Source organism: Saccopteryx bilineata, chromosome 2, assembly GCF_036850765.1.
Source record: "Saccopteryx bilineata isolate mSacBil1 chromosome 2, mSacBil1_pri_phased_curated, whole genome shotgun sequence".
Lineage (NCBI taxonomy): Eukaryota > Metazoa > Chordata > Mammalia > Chiroptera > Emballonuridae > Saccopteryx > Saccopteryx bilineata.
This window is the reverse complement of record NC_089491.1, coordinates 288,575,366-288,600,070: the sequence shown is the minus strand read 5'-3', so window position 1 is coordinate 288,600,070 and position 24,705 is coordinate 288,575,366. Positions and strand designations below refer to the sequence as shown.

The 24,705-nt window shown below is 52.1% G+C and overlaps 1 protein-coding gene across 4 annotated transcripts in view; it reads right to left on the bottom strand.

The window, feature by feature from the left end:
* Window positions 1–445: 445 nt before the first annotated feature.
* The window catches only part of LOC136325992 (protein FAM163A-like), a 51,448-nt gene continuing 27,188 nt past the window's right edge, over window positions 446–24,705 (bottom strand). For 3 of the 4 annotated variants that reach the window (XM_066261275.1, XM_066261274.1, XM_066261273.1), the window contains exons 2-5: window positions 10,874–10,965; window positions 6,866–6,886; window positions 5,851–5,965; window positions 446–5,281 (exon numbers count right to left, since the gene is read on the bottom strand). In XM_066261275.1, the coding sequence (XP_066117372.1) occupies window positions 4,874–5,281; window positions 5,851–5,943 (501 nt within the window). In that variant the 5' untranslated portion in view covers window positions 5,944–5,965; window positions 6,866–6,886; window positions 10,874–10,965 and the 3' untranslated portion in view covers window positions 446–4,873. The remainder of the gene's footprint in view (window positions 5,282–5,850; window positions 5,966–6,865; window positions 6,887–10,873; window positions 10,966–24,705) is intronic. The other variant, XR_010729360.1, reaches the window with a different exon arrangement.

The following is a 24,705-nucleotide window of genomic DNA, read 5'->3' as shown; positions in this document are numbered from 1 at the left end:
ACATGCAAGGGCTGGTCATGCGACACTCTGGGGCTCCGCAGACTCCGTGAGTGAACCCAGAGCTACAGGTGGGGACACCACGGGCCTGGGCACTGAGGATGGGGCTGATACCTCGGTTGCCCTGGGTGAGGGCCCCATCATTGGCAGGCCACTCAACCCCAGGGGACAGCAGCTACATTTCAAGTCCCCTTTCCCACAAACAATAGAGCTCCCTGGATGTGAGCGAGGACCGAGGCAGTGGTGGCTGGTCAAGGGCAGGCACCCTGGGCAGGGGACCCAGTGTGGAGGTGGGAGGGGAGAGGAAGCTGGTAGGGGACTTTGGGGTTGAACGTGGACATTCTGCGAGATGGAAAGGAGTACCCACGGTTAAATCCATGCCCGGCTGCCCTCCCCGGGCGAAGAACGGAGGACCCTGTGGGATTTCTATTTCAAACTCCTCATTTATTGACATTCACTTGGCCGTGACTCCAAGTGACCAGAGATGCCGGACAGAAATCTGCAGCAGGAGCAGTGAGGCGGCGATTGAGACTGGGGGGCGGGGAGGACGGAGTGTTCCCAGCCTCTCCTCTTCCCACTTAGGGTGCAGTTTGGGAAATGTCCAGGTAGTGTCCCATGGCTAAAAGTGCAGTGCAGCGGAGTGGGCGGAGCTTCCTCGTGCACGCGTGAGGCCCTCGTGGCCATGGGGCCAGGAGGTGGGCAGTCCCCAGCCTGTGCCCTGAGCAGCGCCGGGGTTGTGTGCCGGACAGCCGCACCGCCATCCCTCCAATGCCTCCGACAGGTCTGCATGTGTGGGTGGGCAGGACTGAGGCTGGGAGAGCTAAGGAGACAGGGCTGCACAAGGTGTCTCTCATGTAGGGACCCCAACAGATCAGAGGTAAGAAGCGGGTGACAGTTGACCAGGTTGTCCTGACTTCTGCAAAGGCAAGAGGTACAATGACACTATTACCTGGGGGTGGGGGCGGGGGGCACAGCCCTTGCTGGGGTTGGTGGCTATGGGATTTCAGGGCAGCAAGGCACTGGGCTGGTCATCCGGAAGCGAGGGCTGCCAGGCCCAGCAACTCCTGTCCAGGGGGTGCACTTGGCCCCATCTGGGCTGGTGGTGGCATGGGCTATATTAAAGCTGCTGTCCTATGCTGGTCCCTCTGGACGTGGAGACAGGTCTCACTGTACCCTCCTAGAGCTGCCTCCTGGTATAAGAGAAGTGTTACTAGTTGAGGTCTCTCATAGGAGGCTCAGATGAACATGTGCTTTTCATGGACAATTAACACTGTTATGCCTGCTAATCCTCTGTTTGGCGGTGGTCTCCCGTCCCTCAGCACGCAGCCCTGAGCACAGGGGTCGGCCGCCCCAGCCAGGACTGGGCACAGGAGCGCGGCCTTGCTGGCAGAGCTTGTCAGCAAGTCCCGGCTCCAGGAAGCGCTCTGGAGCCCAAGAGTCCATCTGGGCAAGTCGCTGTTCCCTAGAGAAAATAGGGTCTCAGAGAAGACAAGTGACTGGTCCTAGCACTAATGAGAGACCAGAGAGTGACCAGACCAAAGCCTCTGACTCTCAACCCAGTGTGCCTTAATTACAGAGCGAAATGCAGGGTGCCACACGTTGGAACAGAATGGATTGACACAAATGCAGGATCAGTATTTCAGCAGAGGGGCCAGCCCCGCCTCCCTCCCCGCCCCTCCCGCAGCATTGGTTGACTCAGGTGGGGATGGGGGTCAGCTCTGCCCTTAAGAGGAGGTGCAGCCATGCCCTTACTGCAGAGGTGGCTGAAAACTCATCAGATGCATTCACTCAAATGGCGAAAGGCCACAGCTGAGTTTCAGGTGGGAAGTGGGAGCCGGACTTGGGTCTGGGCTAGATGGCAATGAACAGGCGCTCACTGGAGCCTGGGAGGAGGGAAGTGGAGGGAGGGCAGTAAGCAGAATCCAGCTGCTAAGTCAGGACCCTGCAGTCCTCAGGGTTGAGGGTCGCTGTCCCTGGTGCAATCAGTGGTCTGGCTCCACCGCGTCACGGTGTGCTAGAGTAGGCTTACACCGAGTAGGATGCACTAGAAGGGCTTACACAGCAGCATCGTCCCATAGGAGACTCCAGCCTGTTCCTGTACCACATCTATTGCTGGGGGGATAGGTCACCTTAATCACCTTTAGCCCATGCCGTCTGAGGGTCAGACTTTCCTTTCTAGTTGCTACATCGGAGACCCTCCAACTCTGCAGCTCCTGAAGGCAGCAAAGCCTGTGTGCCAGTGCTGACAGATGTGCATGTGCACAGCTGAGAATGCACACACCCTTGTAAGACTGCATCCGTGCACACCGCTCAGTGTGGGGGCCCGTGGTCCTAGAGACCATCAGCAGGACTCCACTCGCTAAGTGACTTGCACTATAGTAGCAAAACTTGAAAAAGGTTCTCAGCTAGGCAGTTCCCAAAGCAAAGAAAGAATCTAGGGTTTTAGGCTTTCCTAGAATCACACAAGCAGCATCTGTGTACCCAGTACCTCTTGCTAAGTGACCACAGGCCTAGTATTAGTGGCAGCCCCCCTTGGTTCACAGCTTGGCCTCTCCTGGGCACCTCCAAGCCCAGCACAAGTAGTAGTCACCTGCAGATCGTTCTAGAGCTCATGCCAGGTGGCCCCATGCAGGGCACAGGCAGTGGTTGACCTTGCACCCCCCCCAGGGGGCCTCAGAGCCAGTGCACCCAGTGGACAGCTTCAGACCATGCTGGAGTACAGCCCTACCATCTCCATGAGCAACACACTCCAGGGGCAGACTCGGTGAGCACCAAAGCCCCCCTGTAGCAAGTCCTGCTCTGCAGGGTAGACTCCTGGACAGCATCTCCTCAGCTACAGTCACAGCTGCCTGGCCCGTGATGCCAACAGCAATCAAGGCTCAACTACAGCAGACAGCCCACACAAGGGTGCACCTGGAGCGCCCAGCTCAGGTGACTGGGGAGGCTGTGCCACTGGGCCCCACAGGACACCTACTACACAAGGCCATTCTACCAAGTCTGGGAGACACAGCAGGTCTACCTAATACATAGAAACAAACACAGGGAAGCAGCTAAAATGTGGAGACAAAGAATCAGGTCCTAAATGAACAAACAGGAGAAACCACCAGAAAAAGAACTAAAGGAAATGGAGGCAAGCAAACTACTAGATACAGAGCTTTTTTAAAAAATGGTTATAAGGATGCTCAAGGAACTTAGAACTTTAAAAGCATGAAAAAGGACATAAAATCATAAAAAAAGAGCCAGTCAGAAGTGATAGCTACATTGATGGAAACGAAGAATAATTTATAGGGAATCAATAGTAGAGTGGATGAAGCCAAGAATCAAATCAGTGATTCAGAATACAAGGAAGCAAAAAACACCCAATTAGATAGTAAAAAGAAAAAAATCCCCCCAAATGAAGATAGTGTAAGGAGCCTCTGGGACAGCATCAAGCATACCAACATTTGCAACATGGGGAGGGGGGGGGGTGGAAGGAGAAGAGAATAGAGCAAGAAATTGAAAACCTATATGAAAAAATAATGACAGAAAGCTTCCCTAACCTGGTAAAGGAAACAGACATACAAGTCCAAGAAATGCAGGGAATCCCAAACAAGAGGCACCCAAAGAGACCCACACCAAGACGCAACACAATTAAAATGCAAAAGGTTAAAGGCAGAGAGAATCTTAAAAGCAACAAGAGAAAAGCAGTTACCTAGAAGAGAGCTCCCGTAAGACTGTCAGCAGATTTCCCAGTGGAAACTTTACAGGCCAGTGGGAGTGGAAAGAAATAGTCAAAGTGATGAAAAGCGAGGAGCTACAACCAAGATTACTCTACCCAACAAAGCTATCATTTAGAATCAAAGACACTTTAAGAGCTTCCCAGGCAAGTAAAAGGTAAAGGAATTTATCAAATCCAAACCAATATTACATGAAATGTTAAAAAGTTTTCTTGAAGAAGAAGAAGAAAAAAGATAAGAAGTATGAACAATAAAGCGGCAATGAATACATATCCAAACAATGATTAAATCCAAAAATCAAAATAAATGAACACGCAGAACAGAAACAGACACGTAGATACAGAGAACATCTTCATGGCTGCCAGGTGGGAGGTGGGTTGGGGGACGGGTGAAAAGGTAAAGAGATGAAGAAGTACAAATTGGGTCCTGGCTAGTTAGCTCGGTTAGAGCATTGTCCCAATATGCAAAGGTTGAGGGTTCGATCCCAGGTCAGGGCACACACATAGGAACAGATCTACATTTCCGTGTCTCTGTTTCCCTTCCTTTCTCTAAAATCAATCAATAAACTTTAAAAAAGTACAAATCGGCTGTTACAGAACAGTCATGGAGATATAAAGTACAACATAGGGAATAGAAAATAGAAAACAAGAAACAACTAGATTGTGAACTGACTTTTGGATTCATTTTAGCAAGCAAGTCCAGAAGTGGCCCCTTTAACACCCCCTTCTGCCTTCTCAAATTCTGCGGTATCTTAGTTGCTCCCTGGCCCCCAGCCCTGCGCCCCCTTCCTTCTTTCACCTCCAAGGACCTGGAGGTCTCTAGGCCTTTGCATAGCTTCCCTCTTCTCACAATCCGGCAAAGCAGGGGGTGGGGAGCGAGGGGAGTGAAAGGGGCCCCGGGTGCGGAAGCTGGCCAGAGGAATGTCCCAGCAGAGGTGCTGCCAGCTCCACCTGTGGCACCCACCTCTGGGCCAGGGGGCCAGGCCTGCCCTGGTTCTCAACGCGCTCAGTGGCTTTAATCCTGGTGAACCTTCCACTGTGGGGCGGGAAGAGACAAGGAAACGGAGACGGTCCTCGTGGGGTGCTGGAGGGGTCAGCTGCCGGCCCAGCGCTCCTGCGGGGCAGCAGCGTCAGTGTGCATGGGGTTGGGGGTGAGAGGGGTTACACGTCTGTACTAATAGCCCTTGGATTGGTGAAGGCCTCGTGCGCTGAGCTGGGCCATGTCACCGGGTAACTCTGGGGTGCTGCCATTTGGAGGGACGGGGGTCCCCCCTCCTTGTAGTACGTGGGAGCGAAGGAAAGCCTCTCGCCTCCACCCCCATTGGGCACCATGTCAGCCGTCCGTATGTAGAAGGGAGAGCTGTAGGGAGAGCAGGTGGCGCAGTGGCGGGCGGCCGCCCCGCACGGCGCGCTGCACGGCTCGCTGCTGAGAGGCGCCAGGCCGCCTCTGCCATCCCGGGCTTGGGAGCTGCAGGCATTGCAGGGGGGGCGCCCGGGGGGCGTGGGCAGGGCGCGCTCCTCCTCCTCCTCATCTGCCTCCTCCTCTTCGCTCTTCTTGCAGCAGTAATACTGAGGGGAGAGTGCGCAGGGCCCCCTTTGAGTGGCGCGGGCACCCACATGCCGGCTCCACGGCTCATCCAACTCGACACCAGAGGCCAAGCTCCACAGGTACAGATAGATTCCCAGCCTTGCAAGCCTTTCCCTTCTCCTTCCCTACTCTCTGTGTGTGAACTCCAGCCGTGGCTGGGAGAGGCAGAGAGGCAGAGAGCGAGGGACGTACAAGCACACTGGGGACAGGGCTGCGTGGCTGGGAGCGGTTTCAGAGGTGCTGCAGAACGGGGCCCTTCCCGCCACTTCTGAAAGCACAGCTGTGCAGGAGACATACCACCGTGAGCCGGCACCTTCCCAACACGCTATCTCTGTGTCCCCTGAAGTGTGCAGAGTGTGGTGGTGGGGGGGGGTTGGGGTAGAGGGTGCAGAGCCCCCTTCTGACCGCCTCCAACCTCCAGCCCCCTTGACTCGCACCTCCCCCATGCCATGGCTTTGGGCTTTGTCAGCCCAGAGTGGGCCTCCAGTGTCCGTGCCCACTTGTGGAAGTGGTTTGCTGTCGGCTTCTGGCCACGGCGCAGGGGACTGACCTGGAGCCTACAGTAGCACAGGACCGCAATGATGCAGAGGAGGATGACCGCAGCTAGGATTCCGCCGGTGATCACAACCGTTCCCGCTGTCATCCGCCCGGCGCCCCATCCAACTCTGCAGAGAGAGGCGCGCAGAGGTGAGGGATGGCGGGTGGGGCACAGCTGGAGGCAGGGAGGGCCCTAGGCCCTGGGCCACTAGGGGCCTCCTGAGGACAGAGTGTGGCAGGGGGCTGGCCAGCCTCGTAAGCAGGCTTACAGCTGACTGGGGACAGAGAGGAGGCAGAATGCCAGCTGAAGGCACAATGCTGCTTCCTGTTTCCACCCAGTATCAAAGCTTCTTGCTGTCTTTCTCCTTGAATTCTCTTCTCCCTCTCCTGTCCTCTCTCACACCCTGCTCCAACTATACCCCCCCTCCAACTCTGTGGCTCCAAGACACAAAGAATGACAGCTTCCCATTACAGAGGGCTTCCTCTGCATGTGGCAGCACCCTAAGCACTAACCTTTGGCCTGGGCTTTATCCTTATTTCACGTGTGATGAATAAAGCCTTGATTGATTTGGTTGAGATGCCACCCATCCTAGTTCCCCCAATGGGCCATGCTCTCACTGCCTTCTAGAGTTCAAACACCTAGGGGTCCCTGAGCCCTCGACCCCAGGTGGAGGGGACAGGGTCAGAATCTTAAAAGTTCTGCCTAATTTTCCCCTGGCTCAAATCCACACTCCTTTTGGGGGCATCTCTCCTCTCTTTCCAACTCTGGTGGAAAATGAGGGCCAGGCGGGCCCAGAGGAAGCCACTCTGGCTCTGGGAGCCTGGTGCTGGCTAATGGGGGCTCACAGGACAGAGCCCTGCTCAGGGTGCGAGGCTGTCTGGGCTCAGGCCGACTCCCCTTGCAGGCCACTGAGTGGCATTTCTGGGCATCCTGGGCTCATGGGGACCAAGGATGGTTGTGCGAACAGAGCCGAGGATGGGAAGAGCCTCGGCATTTTGAGAATGGAAGAACGACCGTGAACACTTACGTTCAGTGAGGGAACGGTGACCTGCAAGACAACAAAAGGGCCCATAGGTTAATGAGTCCCTGCACTCCGTGTCACCTTATCCTCCTTCCCTCACTGCGCGCTCCATTGTCAGTAAGCCTCCAAGTCCCAAAGCTGGGTCTCCGGCTCTGCCTCCAACTGCCAGTGGACACGCATTCCACTCGGTGTCTCCCAGGCAGCTCAAACTCAGGCTAGGTCATCACCCCCTCTCCACAGGGGCTCCCCCACCTCCAATATCCGTCTGGTCGAGGTTCCACCAGAGCTGCCGTAAAGGGTTTGCAGCTTGTTCAGTTACTCAAAGGGCAAGTGGGTGCGGGAGCACCAGTTGCGTTCTCACAAAGCCACGCGCCCTGCTGTGTCCACTTGGCAGAAGGGGCACCTTTTCCTTCACCCAGGGACATCATCTGCCCCTCACCATGTGCTCCTAGAGCTCAGCATGAACCTGGCCCTGCTTCTAACAGTGCAGTCCGTAGACCACAGTGTGGTCAGCGCCTTGGCAGCCGGGTAGAGAAGCAGCCCCTCAGGCCCCGCCACAGGCCCGATGAGTCAGAATCTGCATTTTCACAAGGTCCCGGATGATTAATCTGCAGAGTAGCATTTGACAAGCCCACAGGAGGTTCCTCTAGTGGCCCAGATGGTCCAATCCTCAAATTATTCTTTGTTTCCCCACATCTTCTGTTCTCCGCATCGGGAAGAGACTTCGCCTGCTGTGCCCGCCCCAGGCATGGTTTCCCAGTCGGACTCACTGGCTTGCGTCTGAGCACCACTGAAACCTGGGTTAGACTTGTCACGTGGCAGTGCCCCTCTGTCCCTCCAGAGTCTTCCCAGCATCCCACAGCCTGCAGGATGCACCAATCTGGGCACAGACTTCAGACCAAACTTCAGAAAGTGTTGCCTGGCCCACTTCCTGGCATGCCCATCACCGATTTGTTTTGTTTCCCCTCCTCAGCCCTCCTCGTGCCCCCACACAAACCCCCTGCCTATCAAGCAGGTCCAGCTCTTAAAAGGTGTACAGCCTTGTGATGAAGAGACACTCAATGCATCTCCTGCCCCATGTGGGACGCATAGCCAGAGACACACAGACCAGGACTGTGGGAACACCGAGGAGGGACAACTGAGGCCTGAGAGAGGTTCCAGGGAAGATGCTGCGTGTGGGCAGGACCCGAGAAGCCGAGCGGGAGCTTATCCAGCAGACATGGCGGAGAGAACAGGAGTGGGAGAGAACATGGGGTTCCAGGACCTGCAAGGGATTGGGAGAGGCCTGTACAGGGCCGGGGAGGTGCAGAGCTGGGGCCAGCTGTAGGCCAGGCAAGGGATTTAACTCTCCTGGCGATGATGTGGCTTCCCAAAGGGCTTTGCGGAGGGGCGTGCATGATCTCACTTTCCCCATCGATTTAAATCCTGCCCAGCTTTCGGGGCTCTGAGAACTGGGCTGACTGTCCACCATGATGCACCCTCTCTTTCTGGGCTCCTCCTGCTATACCTTTCCATGTGTCCCTTTCAAACCCTGACTTACCAAGTCAACATGTGTGTGTGAACAAAGGGATGCTTGTCAACATTTATATGTGAACATTGGGTTTTTTTTGGTATTTTTGTGAAGCTGGAAACGGGGAGGCAGTCAGACAGACTCCTGCATGTGCCCAACCAGGATCCACCTGGCATGCCCACCAAGGGGCGATGCTCTGCCCATCCGGGGCATTGCTCTGTTGCAACCAGAGCCATTCTAGTGCCTGAGGCAGAGGCCACAGAGCCATCCTCAGTGCCCGGACCAACTCTGCTCCAATGGAGCCTTGGCTGGGGGAGGGGAAGAGAGAGACAGAGAGGAAGGAGAGGGGGAGGGGTGGAGAAGCAGACGGGCGCTTCTCCTGTGTGCCCTGGCTGGGAATCGAACCCTGGGCTCCTGCATGCCAGGCCGACGCTCTACCACTGAGCCAACCGGCCAGGGCGATATGTGAACATCTTGACTCCTCCTCTTAATTATGAGTCCTTTGGGATTAGAAGTTGTGTTTTATACTCTTTCTTATTTCCCTGCAGCATTATGCACAGAGCCTGGCGCATAGCAGGTACTTAATTAAAGTTTGGTCATCGTCTCCTGGTATATAGCATTTCTTTCACAGGCATGGCAATTATGACTCTGATATACCACCAGGGGGCAGCAAGTCGCATCTCTCAGCTCACATCCTACCTGTGGACGTCAGCATCCTTGGTTAAGACCAGTAAGACTTGGCCCAGAGAAGTTTATGTACCTTCACTGAAACACTACTCTGCCTTCCCCGCATGCTCACCACTGAGGGCTGCTTAAGAGACAGAGAGGCCCGTGGAGTGACCTGAACTTGGGGCAGGCAGCAGTGACCCACTCTGCTGCAGTCCTGGCCTAGTCCCCTGGGGTGTGCCCAGCCGCTGTAGGAGACAGGGAATTGTGAAGCCATGTCAGAACAGTGCCCTCCCTCCTCCTGCCCTCCATGCCTGGCCTTCCTCGCTCAGTACCGTGAAGGTTGTAGGGCAGAGATGGCCTGAACATTGTGAGGGGTGGGAGGGACGGCAGTGCAGGCGGTCAAGGGTCCAAGGGCCCATTTGAGGCCCAGTCATACCACTTACCAGACACCCCAGCTTGGAAACTGACCACCTTTCTCACTTGTAAAAGAGAGATTAGTCAAAAACTCCATTTACAGGTGTGATTGTGAGCAAAAAGTGAGATTTAAGTATGCAAGGGTCCCTTGTAAACTCAAAGGTCCTTCAAACACAGTTATTTGTGGGGCAAAGGGAGACCCAGACATTTTGTGGCTGCTAAAGCCTAGCCTTAGAATCAATAAACCGAGAAGGCTGTGTCAAGGCAGGCAGTGAGCTGGCCAGTCCCGGCCAGCCTCCCTGGGGGCCCAGAGTGCATGGCACAATTCAGCATTTAAATTCCCATGTGGTGTGGGTCTCTGACTTCAGGTGGGCTCCTTTTCTCTTTGCAACTAGAAGCAAATGGTAACAATGACTCAGCACATCTAAGCAGCATTCTATAGCTTTCAACATGCTTCCCTTTGCATCCCTGTCTGTGATGGGCAGGCTCTCAAAGGACCCCAAACGAGCCCTGTGTGCTGGCAGCCGTGCCTGGTTACCCCCTCCCCTTGAGGCCAGGTGCGACCTGTGACCAGCTCCCACCCAAAAGCACACAGCCAAGGCGACGGACTGTCACTTCTGGGAATAGATTATATAAGATTCTGGTTCCCTCTTGCTGGCCAACTTTCTCCCTTGCTGGTCTTGATGCAGCAAGTTGCCATGTTGGGGAGGTCTATGTGACAAGGAACTCCCACGTAACAAGGAGCTGAAAGTGGTTCCGTCCTGTAGTCCACTGGACAGCAGGAGGGCAGGCCCTCACTTCAGTGGCCCAAGGGAACTGAACAATCACACAAGTGAGAGGGGAAGTGGACCCTTATCCAGTTGGGTTTTCAATGCAACTCCAGTGGACACCTTGAATGCAACCTCATGTGAGTCCCTGAAGCAGTGCGTGCGGCTAGCCACACCTGGAGTCCTGACCCACAGGACTGTGAGGTCATTAGTGTGTGTTGTCTTAAGCTACCCAGTTGGTGGTAGCTTGTTGTGTAGCAGAAGAGAACTAACACCTCTTTTAAACTGCACAAACCCCACACACGCGAGGGGAAGCCAGACCATTAAGTGATCTCCCTGGTCACACGACAGCAAGAGTCTGTTAGGACCCAAGTGCCAGTGCCGTGGAGTTCCCATCACACCACCTCCTCCTGACTCTCCCTGAGGACAGGAGGAAGAGGTCCTCGTGCTGCCTCCTGGAGCCAGCAGATCTGGACAGAATGGACTCAGTGCTGGCCCACTCAGGGACTGAGGGCAGCCAAAGAGTACAAATCTGTGGCCAACTAAACACTCCCAGGGCCTGCCCTCTGTGACCAGGACTCCCTGGAGCTCCCCTCCCCACACCTTCCCCTTCCTTTGGCTGGGGTGGGGGGTTGGCCTGAGCCTCACACTTACGTGAAACAGCTGGGGCAGTGATGACTCAGTCACACAGGCCGAGCTGGAGCAGACAGCAGGGGAGAGTGTGTCATGGCCAAGGTCATCGGTCCCTGCCGAGGAAGAAAGGAGAGGTTGGTGAGAGCTAGAGGGGAGGCCAAGAGGCTAGACACTCATGCTGGCACCAGGATGTGACCCCAAGACTCTGGAGTGGATGTCACCAAAAGGTTTCTTTCTTGACCTCTGCAGCTGCCTTGGTTTCTGAGATCTTTGTCTAAGAACCTGAGGACAGACTCTGAGGTCACATCCTATCTCATCCTCGCGACCTATTTTCAGTGTCATTGTCCGGAACCCTCTGCCCAAAGCAGCCGCAGACGCCGGACAAAGGCCTCTGGGAAATGAGGCTCAGTGGGGGAGGGGAGTCTGGCCACTTCTCTCATGTTTCCCTGGAGAATTGTGACCTGTGCCCTGGAGATGTGTCCTTGTTACCTGCACGCAGATGCCTCTCTCAATGGCCCTGCGTCCCTTCTCCCATTTGTCCCCATTCCTCCCGGGCCTGTCCACATTCCCGGCGCCCAGAGCTGCAACCCCGTTCCCTTTCTCTGACACCCCGACTCCTCTCAGGCCAGCATGGCAGCTGGACAGTCGGATGAACAAGTTCGACAAGACGACAAGGTCATTGTGTGATGATCACGTTGGCGTGCTCATGGAGGACGGGAGGCAGGACCCAGCCGAAACATTTAGAAACCCAGTGTGGGCCAATTAGTGGGGGTCCCTTCAGACCAAAGTTCCATATCCACCCAATGTTATTTAGAAGAGTGTGAGCCTTACACTGGGAATGGGGTGTGGGGAGAGGAAGGACACCCCTGGGGGCGATGCCCACCCTGTTCATCGTCCTAAGGAGGGCAGCCCCACTAGGTGTGTGTTTGGTTGGGGAAGGAACCCAACCATTAACGGGATCTATCAAGCTGCCCTCTGTGGGACAGAGCTGAGGACAGAGCCTGCTTCAGGGACTGGGGCTCACCTGAGTTCAGCAGATCTCAGGAGCAGAGCTCCAGGAGAAGTTGAGAAGGCAGAGGGTCCCCTACAGAGTGGCCCCATGCCCACCGTCCTGATCCGGGACTTAGTCTTGTCTCCAGCCCTGCCGTGGGTGCTGGGCATTCGGGCCTTCTTTTCTCAAAGAGGCTCTCACTGTCATTAAGACGGAAGTCATATGTACCTGGCTGTCAGAGCAGGACTCTTCCTCCCTAAGTTTTGACTGAGATGGGAGTTTGAGTCAGGTTGCTCTTCCCGGGCCATGTGCAGAGACTGTACACAGAAAGGTCAGAGCATTTGTTTCAGGATCCACGAACCCTTCCCTTCAAGTTTGCAAAATACAGAGGGGTCAATAACCTGGAGAAGATTTGGTAAGGAAGGGTTGCTTGGCAAGAGCTGCTGCTGAGCCGTGAATGCCTGACTCCAGTCCTCAAGGGAGGAGGCTATGTGGCTGGCCCCGCTGTCCGGCTTGAATCCTGTACAACAGCGCCACCTGGAGACCTGAGTAATCCCCCCTCCTCCCGACCCCCAGTCCAGGAGGCTGGAGGTGGCCTCCAGACACCCAGGGGCTGAGCAAGGAGTCGCAGGGGACTCCTGGGATAAGGGGTCTGCAGGAGAAGGGCGGCCCCGCAGACAGCCTCAAAAGAGCCCACAAAAACGTTCACAACAGCAAGAGCCAGCCTGAAGCTTCTCCCTGGTCTCTAAGAATTTCCCACTTCAACCCTGGCACTTCGTGACACAGCAGCTCTTGGGGGTGGTGGGAGGGAGGGTAAGAGTCAGGATGTGAGACAGCAGAGGAGCAGGGCCCACCACCTCGCCAGCTTCCAGACCGAAGCAGACCTAGCTGGAGGACAGGAGAAGCACATCGCGGCCAGATTGGGAGTGTTTGACTCTAATTTCTGAGTTGAGATTACATCTGTAACTTAGCGTGACTATAACACCAACTGATTGTGGATGAAAAAGCAATGGACTGGCCCAAGTATTTAATCTAGGGGCGGGGGAGGATTTCTCCCACTGGATATAGTTTGAAGTAAAGGGATGCTTGAAGAAAAAAAAATAATCAAAGAGCTTTTTGAGGACAAACCATGCAATATGCTTGTTTAACATGCCAATGACTTATAAAAAAAAAAGTGATCCCTGGAAACAGAAGAACTCTAAGAGATCTGGACCAATATCTTTCTTTCTCAGATGAGGAAATGAAGTTCAGAGATCTCAGGGGACTTGCCCAACTGCACGCAGCCAGACAGAGCGGGGAAGCTGCTGGGCGTGGAGCCTCCTGGCCCCCGGGGCCCAGCCACTGGGATGCTGCCTCTCCTTCCATGAAGGTCTGCACGTATTTCTCCGGGAACTAAGGCATCCCCTGGAGTAGGGTTTCGCAAGCTGGCTTGATGGAAACTATCTCCTGAGCATCCCTGTCTGTGATGGGCAGGCTCTCAGAGGGCCCCAAACGAGCCCTGTGTGCTGGCAGACGTGCCTGGTTACCCCCTCCCCTTGAGGCCAGGTGTGACCTGTGACCAGCTCCCACCGATGAGCAAGTTAAGAAACAAGAGACTCCAGACTTCTTAAAGCAGCATCTCTGGGCAGGGACCCCAAAATCTGTTTTTAACGGGGTTGAGCCTTACTATCTGGCCCTTTGGGGAAATGATGTGGGAATGAAGGTCTTTGGGAGGATTTCAGGCTTAGAGGCGCAGGGGCTGGGGTACCTTGCAGAGCCCACTGCCCATAGTAAGACTGGCTTTGGATTCTGAGTCCATCCGTCTGTGGAGCAAACGGGCCAGAGAGCAGCAGGAGGAGGGGAGTGTGGAGAAGAACAAAGATACAGGGGTCCCTGTGCAGGATGGAGCCAATAAAGAGGCCAGCATGGGGACCCTGAAGACCATTCTTCTTTCCCTGAGGGAAAGTGTTGGGAAGTTGGTTCCCCACTCTACACAAGCCAGGAGGCAGTGCCCTCTCTGAAGGGTCCCTGCCCCCGTGACCTCACTGCACTGAGGCAGGGTCACCTCCTTCACTGCCTGGTGAGTGCTGGAAGGTGGTGTCTTCCCCAGCTGGCGCCAGCATGTGTAATCAATGACGGCTGTCCCCTCCTCCCTGCTCGGCCCCCGTAGGAGCACAGGTAACTAAGTGGGGCGTAAGCTCCTGCTCATCGCCATTTCCTCTGAGACAATAAAGCCTTCTCCAATCATTTATTAACTCATGAAATTGACACAGGGTGTGAACAGCCCCCAGGAAGAGAGACAGGTCTTTTCCTTGGTACCTGTCTTCCCTGACAGCAAGCCTCAGGCAAGGCTGGCAGAGGGGCTGGGAGCAAGGGCTCCCTTTACTTTGACTGGACTTATGGCCATTCGCACCCTGACCCCCAGGATGAGGATGTGAGGAGCGGTGGTCAGATCGGTTCCCTTGCCCCAGATGAGCAACTATAGCAGCAGAGAGGCCTGTGCCGTTTGCAAAGAGGCTTCTCTATGAGAACAAGGAACCTCTGCCAATCATCAAGGGGGGAGACAAAGAACCTCACTATAATAGTGGGCAGGGGACAGGTAGGTTAGGAAAGAAGAAACCCAGATACTAACAAGAAAATGAAGAGATGCCCAAACTCATCAGCAATCTGAGAAACGCAAATTGAAACCACAGTGAGCTATCACTCTACATAGGCAGGACTTACAAAAGTTAGGAAGCTGGATAATACCAAGTTTGATGCAGATGTGGGAATTTAGGGGCATGGCCGGTAGGGGGCTAGCTAGGGCAGCTGTTGAGGGAGACACCAGGTCCTGCTTGGTCATATTAAGTTCACACATACCCGAAGGAACAGCAGTTCTGCTCCTGCGTCCATGTCCCCCAGATTGCTCCACACACCTGTAGAATGTCCACCACTGTATATTCTATGGTGTCAGGGCGTGGAAGCAAGCTCAGTGACCATCAATAGAAGTGTAGGGGTACAACCAGGGAGATGCACATCTCAGAGGATAACGCAACTGCTGAAAACAACAAACCAGATGGACCACAGCAACACATAGCAACAAGGTTAACCTTAGCCCAGTGCTAAGTGAAAAAACCAAACCCAACCCAGAATGAGAGGTATAATACTCCCTACATAAACTTAAATACAGCATACAGATCAACAATTCATATTTTCAAGAACACATACCAAAACTAAACTCTGCCTAAACTCATAAGTACAGTAGATTTTTGGTTGCCTGAGACAAAGAGTGGGGGTGGCAGAAATGAGCAAAGGGGGACAAAATCCCAGTTATAAAATAAACAAGTCCTGAGGAGTAATGGCTAGCACGGTGGCTTCAGTTAGTAATACTGCATTGCAGCTTTGAAAGTTGCTAAGAGAGTAGATCTTAAAAGTTTTCAACACCAGAAAAATATTTTTTTTGTAACTATGTAAGATGACAGGCATTAACTAGACTTATTGGTGATCACATCCCAATGCATACAAATATCAAATCAATATGTCACACACCTGAAATATAATATGTCAACTGTTCCTCAATATATAAAACAAAACAAAAACACAGACCAAAAAAAAAAAAAAAAAAAGATGCAGGCCATGACCGGCTGGCTCAGTGGTAGAGCATCAGCCCGGCATGTGGAAGTCCTGGGTTTGATTCTTGGCCAGGGCACACAGGAGAAACGCCCATCAGCTTCTCCACCCTTCCTCCTCTCCTTCCTCTCTGTCTCTCTCTTCCTCTCCCACAGCCAAGGCTCCATTGGAGCAAAGTTGGCCCCGGGGAATGAGGACGGCTCCATGGCCTCCTCCTCAGGCACTAAAATGGCTCCGGTGGCAGCAGAGTATCGCCCCCTGGTGGGCATGCCGGGTGGATCCTGGTCGGGCACATGCAGGAGTCTGACTGACTCCCTGCTTCTCACTTTGGAAAAAAAAGAAAAAAGAATACACATGAAATATGTTAGAATGGCTGAGTAGGAACGGGGGAGTAGGAGAACAAGAGTAAGAAGAGGAAAAATAAGCAAAACAAGAGAGGGGACTTGTATAGACTAATGATGGATAACAGCGTGGAGAACCTGAGAAGTAATACTGGGGAGTTTAACTAACCTAAACTTTTGCATCTGAGGTTCAATTCAAAGGGAAAGAAGGGGACTCTCATTCCCCCATGGAACTCCCCATCACTGACTTAATGCGGCAGTTTCATTTGACCTTCCTCTTTGTCCTCAGGTAACTCTGTTGATACACCGCTGTCCTGTGGGTGTACTGTGCTTCCTTCATTAGATTACAGGCTGGTTGAGGGTGCACAGACCTGGCACCCTGTGCTTTGTAAGGCTCCACTCCACCTGCCTGGGTGTCTGCACATTCTAGACTCTGGATGGCGGGTCTGACGGGGAGGGTGTTTGTGTGCTGTCCCAACATATAGCCTTCCATTATGGTCTCTTCTGCTTTGTGTAGTGGAGAGAGCACTTGGCTAGGGCACAAGATTTGGGTTTAAATGCTAATTTTTATACTCATTACTTGGGTGACTTTGGACAATTAGTGATTTCCTTGAGGTTTGTCTGCAAAACAGAAGTTAATGATATATCCTCCCTTTCAGGGTGAGAATAATAGGTAGGGAAAGGCATTATTTAAAACTAAGAGTCCTATTAATCCCTGGACAGATATCTTGGTTGATTGGAGCATTGTCCCAAAGCACAGAGGTTGCTGGTTCAATCACTGGTCAGGGCACATACAGAAATAACTTGACAGTCTTGTCTCTCTGTCTCTCTCTCCCTGCCTCTTTCTAAATTAAAAAAAAAAAAAAAAGAGCCTGACTTGTCATGGCGCAGCAGATAAAGTGTCAACCTGGAATGCTGAGGTTGCTGGTTTGAATCCTGGGGCTTGTCCGGTCAGGGCACATATAGGAAGTAACTACTATGAGTAGATGTTTCCTGCTTCTCTCCTCTCCTCTATCTAGCTATCTTTCTCCCCTCTCTCTCCAAAAATCAATAAATAAAATAAAAAATTAAACAAAACAAAACAGAAAAGAATTAAACACCTGTTCCAAGGATTCAGGGTCCCTGCAGTCCTCTGCACAGCAAATAGAAGAAATGGCCTCATGCTCACTCGTTCCTTGATGAGTTGTTTCTGCCCGGGTTTGGGAGCAGACCTGGTAAGAACTGGATCAGTAGGCGGAATAGAGTGAGAAGAGTTTATCGGAGTGTAGGGTGGCAGGCATCTGGGAGGATGAGGGAGGAAGAGAGAAAAGCCAGAAAAAGTGGCCGAGGCTGGGGGCTCTATGGAGTCCCCTAGCAGTTAGTCGGTATAAAGGGCTTTTAAGATTTGGGAGGTTGCCGAGTTTTTGTGTTGTCCCATACAAAAGAACAGGACTAGAACAAGTAATTCTAGAAAGTATATGGAACTACAAATGACCCTGAATAGCCAAAACAATCTTGGGAAAGAATAACAAAGAAAGTTGGAGAAATCGAACTACATGATATCAAACGATGCTACAAAGCTATAGTAATCAAAACAGCATGGCACTGGTGTAAAAAGAGACATATATACCAGTGGAACAGAATAGAGCTCAGCCTGACCTGTGGTGGCGCAGTGGATAAAGTGTCGACCTGGAAATGCTGAGGTCGCCAGTTCGAAACCCTGGGCTTGCCTGGTCAAGGCACATATGGGAGTTGATGCTTCCAGCTCCTCCCCCCCCTTCTCTCTCTCTGTCTCTCCTCTCTCTCTCTCTCTCTCTCTGTCTCTCCCTCTCCTCTCTAAAATGAATAAAAAAAAATTAAAAAAAAACAAAAACAAAAAAACAAAAACAAAACGAAACAAAAAAAAGAATAGAGCCCAGAAATCAATCCATGGAAAATTAATCTATAACAAAGGAGGCAAGGATATACAATGGGGTGAAGACAGTCTCTTTGTTAAACAGTGTTGGGAAAATGGACGCATCCTCCTGACCCCACAGACTTGCTCTCACAGGGGAGGTCACGGCCCGAGCAGAACCAGGGCAGGGGCTCGCTTGCCTGTGTTTCAGGGCTGCTTCCAACACGAAAGTTCCACGATGTTAAGTTCCTTGGGTTTTCCTTTCTTTTGGATGTTTATGTTACAAAGAGATAATACATTACCTGGTGAAAAGGTCAAAATCCTCTGTCTGGGACAAGGATATCCAGGCTGAGATGGGCATTAGGGGAGCTTTGCTGGGCTGTTGGACTCTGGGTGCAGTGGCCTAAAAAGGAATATTGCTGGAGAAACCCCGACTAAATAACTGGTGGGGATTCTAATTCACTTCCCTTTGTTTTCTGCTCATCGCTCCCTGCTGGTTGCCCACACACGTGATGTTTGACAAAATTACTTTTATAGAAGAAAATCCTGAGAAACACATCACTTACATTTGCACAGCGTTTTGGAGCTTACAAACCCTATACATTAATTAATAAATCCTGTTGCCTTCTAGAATCTCTGATCTGGAGGACACGTGGGCCAGGAGTTCCCAGGCTGGCCACCAGGGTCATCTGGGGGGTTTTGTTCCTGTCCAGGTCCCCGGAGTCCATCCAGACCAATGGACCCAGAATCTCGGCAGAGGCGAAGCTGCACGGCTAAATGGTCCCGTGGGGCTCCCACAGGGAGCCGGATCTGGGCCCTGCTGATCTCAACCAGTGCAGCAACCACTGCCTCCCACGGCCCTGCTCTTGTCCCTGCCGTGGGCTCCTGCATCCAGTCCTTCTCTGCCCAGCCCCGTCAATCTGCTACCAGACCAAGTTCCCTAAAATGCATCTATTCAGGTCCCTCCCCTGCCTCCCTCCCTAACTCCTTTCAGCCTGGCACGTTGGGGGCTCTGTAGAGTGAATGTTGAGACCTCACTCTTACCCCCCACCACCATTTCACCCCAGACCTGTAACAGGCGCTGTGCATCTTCTATTAGCACTGCTCTCAGATACATAGTTATTTCATTACAGACACATTTAACTACAACAAAACATGAGGAAGGAAGCCTTCGGACACGGGGCTGCCTGGTCAGGGACCAGCAGCTGCTAGGGGGCTCTATAAACACCAAATGAATGAATGAACGAATGAATGAATGGATGCAGACACACATGCATGCAGGTACCCCAAGCTGTCATTCATGTTCCCTTTAGATCAAGCAAGTCTTGAGAATAGATGTGTTTAGGGTGAGCGCTCCTTGCTCAAAAACCTAACAGCCGACTGCGTGGCTCACTGTATTTACCACAAATGAAGAGGAGCCTTGGGCTAAAGAGACTGCCTAGGAGCTGGAAGACTCTGCTTTGGGTTTGATACCACTTATTCCACGGCTACTTAATGTTTCTGAAATAATCTCATTTCCAGTGTTATTAATAATACTGCTTTGTAAGTCAAAGGATGTCAAGGTTCGCCTAATGGGCTTTATCGAATTCACCCTCCCATATTCCTGGTGGTCAGGGAGGTCTCGCTCCCTTTTTCTGGCAGCAGGCCTCGCGTGGCCAGCGTGCAGGCAGAGCGGGTGGCAGGGTTCCAGTGTGGGCACCGGCTCTTCCAGCCGGCCCATCCACTTCAGGCCCTGGACAGGGACCCAGCAGCCAACCTGTGCCTGGTTCTGGATATACCCCCTGGGGGGCCCCTGGGTGCTGTCTCCACCACCCTCCTGAGGGTGAGGATCTCAGAGGGGCCTAGCTGAGGGCGGGGGAAGGAGCATCCACCCCAGGCTGCACTCCTGGTGGTCCTGGGAGCCTTCTGTGTGGTGTGAGGAGGTACAAGGTGGCGATTTAGATGAAAACATGACATCTTTTTTTTAAATCCACCAAATTGGTAGACAGTTTTTGCAAGGGTGTGGGGAAATGGTCACAAGCATAAACCAGTGGGGTGTTACTTGGTCCAGCCGTCTAGAGGGCAGTGTGTCAACACGTACCAGTCTGAAAAAGGACCCATCACAGCCACTTCGCATAGTTACCCCAAAAAGTAGTTAAGGCTATCTGCAAACTTTAAGTCAACAGTGTTCGCTGCAGCATCCTACAATTGACAGTTTGGAAGCAATCTAAATAGTTACCAGCAAGGGAAAAGTGAACTACATTATGATACCTCCAGAACACTATGGGAAAGCAATTTTTTTTTTTTTTTCTGAAGCTGGAAACAGGGAGAGACAGTCAGACAGACTCCCACATGCGCCCGACCGGGATCCACCCGGCACGCCCACCAGGGGCGATGCTCTGCCCACCAGGGGGCGATGCTCTGCCCATCCTGGGCGTCGCCATGTTGTGACCAGAGCCACTCTAGCGCCTGAGGCAGAGGCCACAGAGCCATCCCCAGCGCCCGGGCCATCTTTGCTCCAATGGAGCTTTGGCTGCGGGAGGGGAAGAGAGAGACAGAGAGGAAAGCGCAGCAGAGGGGTGGAGAAGCAAATGGGCGCTTCTCCTGTGTGCCCTGGCCAGAATTGAACCCGGGTCCTCCGCATGCTAGGCCGACGCTCTACCACTGAGCCAACCGGCCAGGGCTGGGAAAGCAATATTAACATAAGTACTGCTGAGCAAGCAGGCTGCAGAACAGCATTGCTAAATCACACTCTTGAAACATGTTTTTGTAAAGAAAAACAAATACGTTTACATACAGCCTGGGGTTCAGGGGAGTGACGAGGCCTGGAATAATATACAGGGGGTCCTCGGGTTACGACACAGTTCTGTTCCCATGACAGTGACATAACCTGAATTGTGGTAGAAGTCGAAACACACTCTAGCCTAAGTCACTTACCTATCCTAACACAGTCATAGAATCATAATCTAGACCATGAAAACACAACTAAGCCACAGAAAAAGGAAAAGAACCTAAATATACTGTACTGTCCACTGTACTGTAGTAACAGAAAAAAGTGACAAAGATTGAGTAAGCCAAAACACTCATGTCTCAATTTTTTAAAAGTTTTTATGGAAGTGAGTGTTGTAGACTTGAAATGTCCTATGTCGAGACTGTTGTAACTCGATGACTCCCTGTATCCTAAAATGCTAAAAGATATATGTTTTTAAGGGGTGGGACTATATGCTCTTTCTCCCTTTTGCTTTTCGATGCGTTCCAAGTTTTTACCTTGGCCTATATACCTTTTACACATTGTGAGAACTAACTGCTGTGAAGATATACAGAACAAAACCTGAGGCTGGGCCGGGTGCCTAGGGCACACAGCCCCCCCAGAGGCCCCAACGGCAGGCTGCATGCAGTGCGATCCTCTCAGGCCTCCAGCTGCTGGCTCTCTTATCTCACCAGAAGAAGACCTCAGCTGGAAGACGTGGGTGTGAAGGAGGGAGTGTGCTACGGGCTTCCACTCATGCTTTAGAGACGCCTTTATTTATAGCCTGTGCAGTGACCTTTCTAGTCCGCGGCAATTTATGGTTTCTTAATTGGTTTTCTTGAAACGGGCAGGGGTAAGTTATGTCCCAGGCAAGGGAAGAGCAAATCCCATCAGAGGCCTGGTGAGGGTTGGGGGTGGACGGGGAGGGGATGTGGACTGGGGGTGGGAATGGGATTCGCAGGTGGGGGGTAGGAAGAGGGGTTGGACCCTCCTCTTCATAGCCTCCCTGACACACTGAATTAGGGTGCCTGTAACCGATCTGGTGAATCACAGCAAGGAGATGTTGGCGAGGCTGGGCTCTAAGTGAATAATCTCTTGATGTTCTATATTTATTTGTCCTCCTGCAGTGACGTCCGTGGCCAATTTCTAAGGTTAGGCAGCTTTATTCCCCCCATTTGGGGCCACCTGCCTGGCAGCCAGGCAACAGAAGAGTCCAGCTTGCCAGGCAGCATTAAAGGGACAGGGATGGGGAGGATTCAAGTCACTTGTTAAGTCTCTAAAAGAAAATAATCACAGGAAGGGGACTGGAAGGAATGCCCACAGCCCAGGCTCCAGCTTTTGCACACTGCAATGTGTCTCAATTCTGGGCCATCTCCTACATTAAAGAAATGAGAGGCAGCATCTTTTTTCTTTTCTCTGACATATAACAGGAATCTAGCAAACGTTAGTCTATTTTTCTTTCTGATTTTGTGTTTTATGTGTGCAGGGTTTTTGCCTTCACAGGATAAACCCCCCTAGGAACAATGCCAGGTCCTGATTCCTCTGGGCTTGGGTTTGGAGGTACAGTTGACCCCTGAACAACACAGTCTAAACTGCACAGGTCCCCTTATATGCAGATTGTTTTCAATAAATATAAAGAGTACTGTAAATGTATTTATCTTCCTTATGGTTTTCTTTTTTCTTTCTCTTTTATTGATAATTTTTAGAGTGACAGAGAGAAAGAGAGAGAGACTGAGAAAGACAGAGAGAAAGAGAGAGAGAGAAGTACATATTTTTTGTTCCATTTAGTTGTGCATTAATAGGTCACTTCCCGTATGCACCCTGACCAGGAATCAAACTCACAACCTTGGTGCTATGGGACAATATTCTAGTTGACTGAGCTAACCAGCCAGGGCCCAATGTTCTTTCCTTTAGCTTACTTTATTCTAAGACTATAGTATATTACACATATAACATGAGAAACTATGTGTTTATTGACTTTGTTACTGATAAGGCTTCCTTCCGGTCAACAGTAGGTTCTTACAAGTTAAGTTTTGTGGAGTCAAAATTTAAGCATGGATCTTTGTGCAGGGTGGGGGTTGGGGCTTCTAACCCTGTGCTGTTCAAGCATCACTGCATTTAGGACAATACTGCACTCAGAGAACGAAGGGAAGTGCAGGAGGTTACCCCAGAGGAATACCGTCAACGCGCCAGGTACTGTGTTAACTGCAAATTGAGTTCATCCTTACGACAAAGTCTGTAACACAATTGTCTTTCTTTTCAGACAAGACAAGAGTTTCAGAGAGACCACAGTGACATGCTCAGATCACCAACGTAAGGAGCCTGGCTTTGGGTCCCCACTCTTAGCCCCTCCACCCCTGGTCTCACAGAGGAGAGAGACATGGGCCCTAGTGGGGCACAGGGACAAGTGTAGCTGTGGCCAGGTCATTCTTAGAGAGGACAGGAGGCTCTGGAAGGCTGACGCTCTGGTGGGTGTAGGGCAGGCTGCCCAACCCTGAACTGCCCCAGTCTTCCAGAAATCCTGCAGCCCGGTCACTGCAGAGCAGGGCCAGCCCTGTGCAGAGGGGCAGGCCTCTTGGGGGCCCGTAAGTGGCAGAAAGCTCACTTGTACATCTATCCTTAGGAATGTCTTCCAAATGTGCCCCCAAGGATGAAGATGGCCAGGGTTCAAACAAACTCCCGAGCCAGGAGGAATAATCAGGGAAATATTCCTTACAGCCTCCTAGCCTCGCCCATCAGGAAGTACAATCAGGTTTTCTATGTGCTCAGTTGTAGAAAATTTGGAAAATATAGGGAAGTGGTTGTCCCACATAGTGATTAAGAGCTCACACAGACTTAGTGTCTATGTGACCTTGGGAAAAAATTTTAAACTTCTTTGTGTCCTGCTTTCCTCATAGATAAAATTAAATGATCTTTTCCTATTTCTTCTATTACAGTATTTGAATGTAATGCTGGGGGGTGTAGAAAACATAGACATAGAGGTCCGGATTGCAACCCTGACACGGCCTCTAATAAGCCGAGTGGTCTCAGACAAGTTTCTAAATTCATTTGCAAAACAAAGATGTGGACTCAAGACATTTAAAGATCACCCTGGCCCTAATGTTCTTCAGTTTCAAACCAGGAGGGCTGCCCGGAGGGGTGGGCCTAAAACTGTGGCTTCTAGAAAGGGAGGAAACAGCAGTAGCTTCAAGGACATTGGGAAGGCAGATGGACACAAGAAACTGTCCAGAAACCTGGCGACGGCCCTTAAGAATCCAGGTGTCCACAAGCAAAGCCCCCCAGGCAGCCTGTCCAGGATGAAAGGAGGCTCTGCCCCACACCTGCTTGCCATGCTCCTAGGACAAATGAGAAGACATTCAAAGGCGGCCCCCTGACCACATCGCCGGGCCTCACTGTGTCCCTGCTGACAGATGCCTACCGGGCCCCTTTTGCCCCAGTCCATCTCTGCCTCAGCACCCCTCACATTAGTGCCCCTTCTCGTCCCCGCTGCATTTGCTAATTCAATGAGGCCAGGGTCTGTTGAATTAAGCCCACCGCTGCCCTGCCAGAATCCTCTAACAGCCCTAATTGGAAAAACAGCCTCAACCTCTGCCCATCACAGCTGATTAGATCTGCAAGCAGAGGGGCCTGGTCCTCATCTAGGCTGCCTGCTCCACCCAGGCCCATGAGGTCATCCTGCCCGGCTTCCCTGGGGCTGTCTGCGGCTGCGGGAGTCAGCCTGCAGAGGCGCCTTCTCCACACCGAGGGGCAGCCGCTGGCCCCCAGGGCTTCGCCTCTGATGGCATAAACCCATCTGTGTTCATCCCGGGGCACTGGAAGCAAGTCGTTCTCAAAGCAGCAAGTCTCTCCTCTCTGACCTGTGTTCACGCCTGCCCATCCACAATCCCAGTGGGATCCCGAACTACAGGGGAGACTTTACTCCAACACAAGGTACCCTGGCCTCAGGGAGCCATCCTGAGGGACCGCAGTTCCAGCATGTCCTAGTTGCTGGGTGCCTGCTCATTTGATCCCCTTTCTCCGGGCTCAGCGCAATCATCTGTTACACACCCAGCTGTACCACAGCTGGATCTGAGGGGAGGACACAGAAGTATAATCACTTCTTCTAATGAAAACACCATTTTAAAAAACTTTCTGAGATATTCACATAACACAAAATTCAAAATTTAACCATTTAAAAGTGTACAATTCAGTGGTATTGTAGCATACTCACAATGTTGTGCAACTATCACTACCTAATTCCAAAATATTTCCATCACCCCAGAAGAAACCTGTATCCATTGAGCAGTCACTCTCCACACTCCCCCCTTCCCCAGGCCCTGGAAGACCACTAAC